General features: G+C 43.1%; 1 protein-coding gene across 1 annotated transcript in view; it reads left to right on the plus strand.

The window, feature by feature from the left end:
• Nucleotides 1-2,547: 2,547 nt before the first annotated feature.
• Nucleotides 2,548-4,192, plus strand: part of LOC118742046 (adhesive plaque matrix protein 2-like) — a 6,729-nt gene continuing 5,084 nt past the window's right edge. The window contains exon 1 of the mRNA XM_036474013.1: nt 2,548-2,551. Within this exon, the coding sequence (XP_036329906.1) occupies nt 2,548-2,551 (4 nt within the window). The remainder of the gene's footprint in view (nt 2,552-4,192) is intronic.

Consider the following 4,192-nt stretch of genomic DNA (forward strand, 5'->3'; position numbering starts at 1 on the left):
GTATAATATTCAACATGCAACCGGAAGAAAATGTCCACAAAAACGTAAGCAAAAGAAAAAAGAAAAATTTGTATAAGTAAAGATGAAATGAGATGGGTATGGATGGTAATCAAGCACGCGCCCGACGCATTGTGAAGCTGTGAAGAAAAAAAGCTCAGACATGCAACACCGCTAACGGTTTCACAGCGCGTTGAGCACGCGGATGATGCGACAAAGCGCAATATGCTTACTCTCTTCATAGATGCAGCGCACAAATGGATCACCAGTGTAACCAGGTGTACATGAGCAAATTGGATTGTGATTGACGACGCGACAGAGGGCATTGTTGCCGCAAGTGCCATGGCAGGGATCTTTACAGCGTTCATTGATGCAGGACTTGTCTTGCGCACAGTCAGAGCTGCTCATGCATTCCGGACGACAGTTGGGTGGTGCGCCCAAATAGTTCGGTAAGCATGAGCATACTGCATGGCCATTGACAGGTCGACAATTGCTATAGAGCCCACACGGCGATGGCTGGCAAGGGTGGATAGGTATCGGCGGTTCATCTACGCGAGCGAGACATTCAATAATAATAATAATTTCAGTGGGCTTGAGTGGGTGAGGTCTTACATTGCGGCGGTGGCTCAGGTATGGGCGAGCAACCGATGATTGGATTTCCAGTATAACCTTTAAAGCACTCACAGTTCGGCGCATGGTTAAAGACCGCGCATTCGGCATTACGCCCACACATACCCGGACAGGGATCGACGCATTTGTTGTTGACGCAGGCGCGTGTCTTCGGACAATCCGAATTGATGACACACTCCGGACGACACTCAACATAGGGGTCGCCAAAGTATTCGGGTATGCATTTGCATGAAGCCGCACGATCGCGCTCTTCGCAAACAGCATTCAAGCCACAGGGACTGGGGCGACAAAGTTGTATTGGCTCATCAGGTACTGAAAAAGTTTGCAATTGGAAGTAAAATATCAGTAAGTAGTGCGCTTTTCGACTTAGTCGGGATGAAGTGATCTCAACATACTTTCAATGACTTTGTAGCAGCCAGAGAATGGATCGCCAGTATAGCCCGGCTCACACATACAAATCGGTGCGTGCGCACTAACTTGACAGAGCGCATTGTTGCCACATGATCCCACACAAGGATCGGCGCATCGTGCATTCATACAAGCCATGCGCGCTGGACACTCCGAGTTGATGGTGCATTCCGGTCGGCAATTTGGCGGTCGGCCAATATAGTTCGAAATACACGAGCACACTGCGCCTGAACTAGCTGAGCGACATTGTGAATTCGGGCCACAAGGGCTGGGTACACAAGGATTCTGCGCTGGTATGCGAGGTTGATCAAGTGGTTCTAAAAGCATACGAAATTTCTGTTAGTTTTGATGCGTCAACTTGGTGGTCGGCGTGCGCGGTAACCTACTTCTTTCGGGCACACATTGTTGAAACGGATCACCAGTGTAACCATGCGTACAGCTACAAATCGGCGAGTGGTTGGTAACGCGGCAACGTGCATTCTGTCCACAAGTACCCGGACATGGATCCTGACAACGCATATTGATGCAAGCTCTATTCGAAGGGCATTCCGAGCTTAGCATGCACTCTGGCTTGCAGTTGGGCGGATTTCCCAAATAATTAGGTAGACAAGAGCAAACAGCGCGATTGCTTACAACACGACAGGTGCTATACAAGCCGCAAGGAGAGGGACGACAAGGATCACGCGGTATAGGCAGGTACATATCTACATAATTAAGTATTGTTTGAGAAAGATAAGATTGGATATTTTTATTAGACGTGATTGTATTTAGCAAACGTTTTGCCGAAAACATACTTGACTGTTTTTCGTGGCAGCTACGCATTGGATTGCCCGTATAGCCGGAGATGCATTGACACACAGGTATATGATTCGCAACGCGACACTCGGCATTAATGCCACAAAGGCCTATACATGGATCGACGCATTTCATATTCACGCAGGATTTTGTGCGCACACAATCACTATTCTGTACACATTCGGGGCGACAGTTTATATACGGATCACCAAAGTAATCTTGTATGCAAGTACATGAACCAGCACCATTGCGATTTCGACAAATGGCATTTGAGCCGCAAGGCGATGGATTACATGGATCGGCGGGTATATCAGGCACTACGACTATGGAATGGATAGAGCATAGATGGGGGAAGAGAGATAGTATAGTGATGAGTTTTCGCAGCGTGATAGTGATAGTGATATATTCAAATATACAATGCTAATGGTAGGTACAGAAAATTAAATTTAAATAAACATGCATATGATGGCGTAAGATCAGAAGCCGAAAAGGTCAAGGTTAAAAAAAAAATATGACAATGAAACCTAACTTGGTGCATTTTATGCAAAACGGAAAACTGTTTGAAATATTGGATCGGAACTGGACGAGTTCACATGAAATGAACGGAAATATACTGAAATGGAACGCGACGGAATTAGAATAGAAGGGATTATAGTGAAAGCAAATTATATGGAACGACACGAAATGAATGGCTAGATGGAGAGAAAGCGGTACAAAATGAGTAAGACTTCAGTCGAAAAAATGGAACGCAAAGCGTCCTAAGGAATAAAACAAAAAAAATGCTCGAAATGAAGCCCGTTAATGCATCTAAATAAGTGGGATTGAAATAAATTGCATTGGAATTTTATCGAGTGGGTTGACTTGAGCTAAGTTGATCTGGCTCGGGTAGTGCGGCTAGATTAGGCTGGAATAAATTGGACTTGATTGGATGGAATCGGCGGATTTATCGGGCATAGATGGACTGCATTGGATTTGACTCAACTCATTAGACTTTGCTTGAGTTTAAATAGACGCCACTGAATTGAACTGGATAGGATTGGCCTGAGGCATACTTACTTACTGGACGTTCTTTAACATATATAAGTGAAATATTTGAACTGTTGTGGACTAAGCAAGAAAGGAGTTAACTGGTTCGGACAAGACTGGGCCGTATTAACTTAGATGGGATGCGAACAAACGGATCAGAACTGGCTGTGATTAAAATGGACTGGACGGGCTTGATTGAACTGTGCTGGACTAGAATGTATAATAGTGTGTTTGACCAGATTACATCGGATTGGACTATATTGGACTGAGCTAGACAGGAAAGTACTCGACGGAACTGTGCTGATCTTGACTGGACAGGACTAAATGGAACTGTACTGGTTTGGATTTTATTAGTTGAGATTGTATCGCTCTGAGCTAAACGGGACAAAACTCAACATAATCAATAGACGAGAGAGGATGGGAAAGACTAAAATTAATTGAACTAAATTAGACTGGTTTGAGTTGAAATTTAGTATACCGGTTTGACTGAGTTGTACTGGACTACTTTGGAGAGGACAAAATAGGACTGGCCTGTGTTAGATTAGATTGGTTTGGATTCGGCAGTACTGAACTATAATCAAGAAACTCGACTGGACTTGACTGAACTGGATTAGACTTGGTTTTGAGAGAAACAGGGTGGAATTGACTGAAGTGTACTGAACTTCAGCGGATGGGACTGTTTAGGATTGAATTGGTTTGGACTGGACTATGTTATAACTGATTACACTGCACTAGGCAAGAGACGACTGGAATAAACTTGACTGAAATAGATAAGACTTGATTTAGTTGAAAAGAGTTGATCGTGATTGATTGAACTCCACTGGACTAGGTTGGATAGGACTGGATAGGACTGAACTATGTTGGAACAGATTCGATCGAAATTATTTACGTTGAATTGAAAGGAAGACTGCTTGACTGGATTAGAGATCATATCCAAGATGAAGGATTGAATTGAAATGGACCGAGAAGACTGAACTGCACAGGACATGACTAGACCGACCTGGGCTGCATTCAACCGCATGAAGTTGAAAGGGATTGTTTTGAATGGGAGTAGAATGAAATGAAAGCAAAAACAAAGGGTTGGACTGGAATAGAACTTAGTTATCGAGAGAGAGAAGATAAGAGAATTTAAAATGTAACTTTTCGGCTTCTGACCTAACTCCAACTTCAAAAGCAAACAATTACAAACATAAATGTCTAACTATGCACTGCTAAAAGGAGAAATGTAAACATGCAGGCAACAACAGTAATAATACAAATATACAATTAAATAAAAAATATTCAGGCATATAGAAGTAATACATTCAAAAGTACCAATAACCTTAACATAGAAAAA

The sequence above is a fragment of the Rhagoletis pomonella genome, unplaced genomic scaffold (assembly GCF_013731165.1).
Source record: "Rhagoletis pomonella isolate Grant_MI unplaced genomic scaffold, Rhpom_1.0 Rhpom_scaffold_00006, whole genome shotgun sequence".
Taxonomy (NCBI): Eukaryota; Metazoa; Arthropoda; class Insecta; order Diptera; family Tephritidae; genus Rhagoletis; species Rhagoletis pomonella.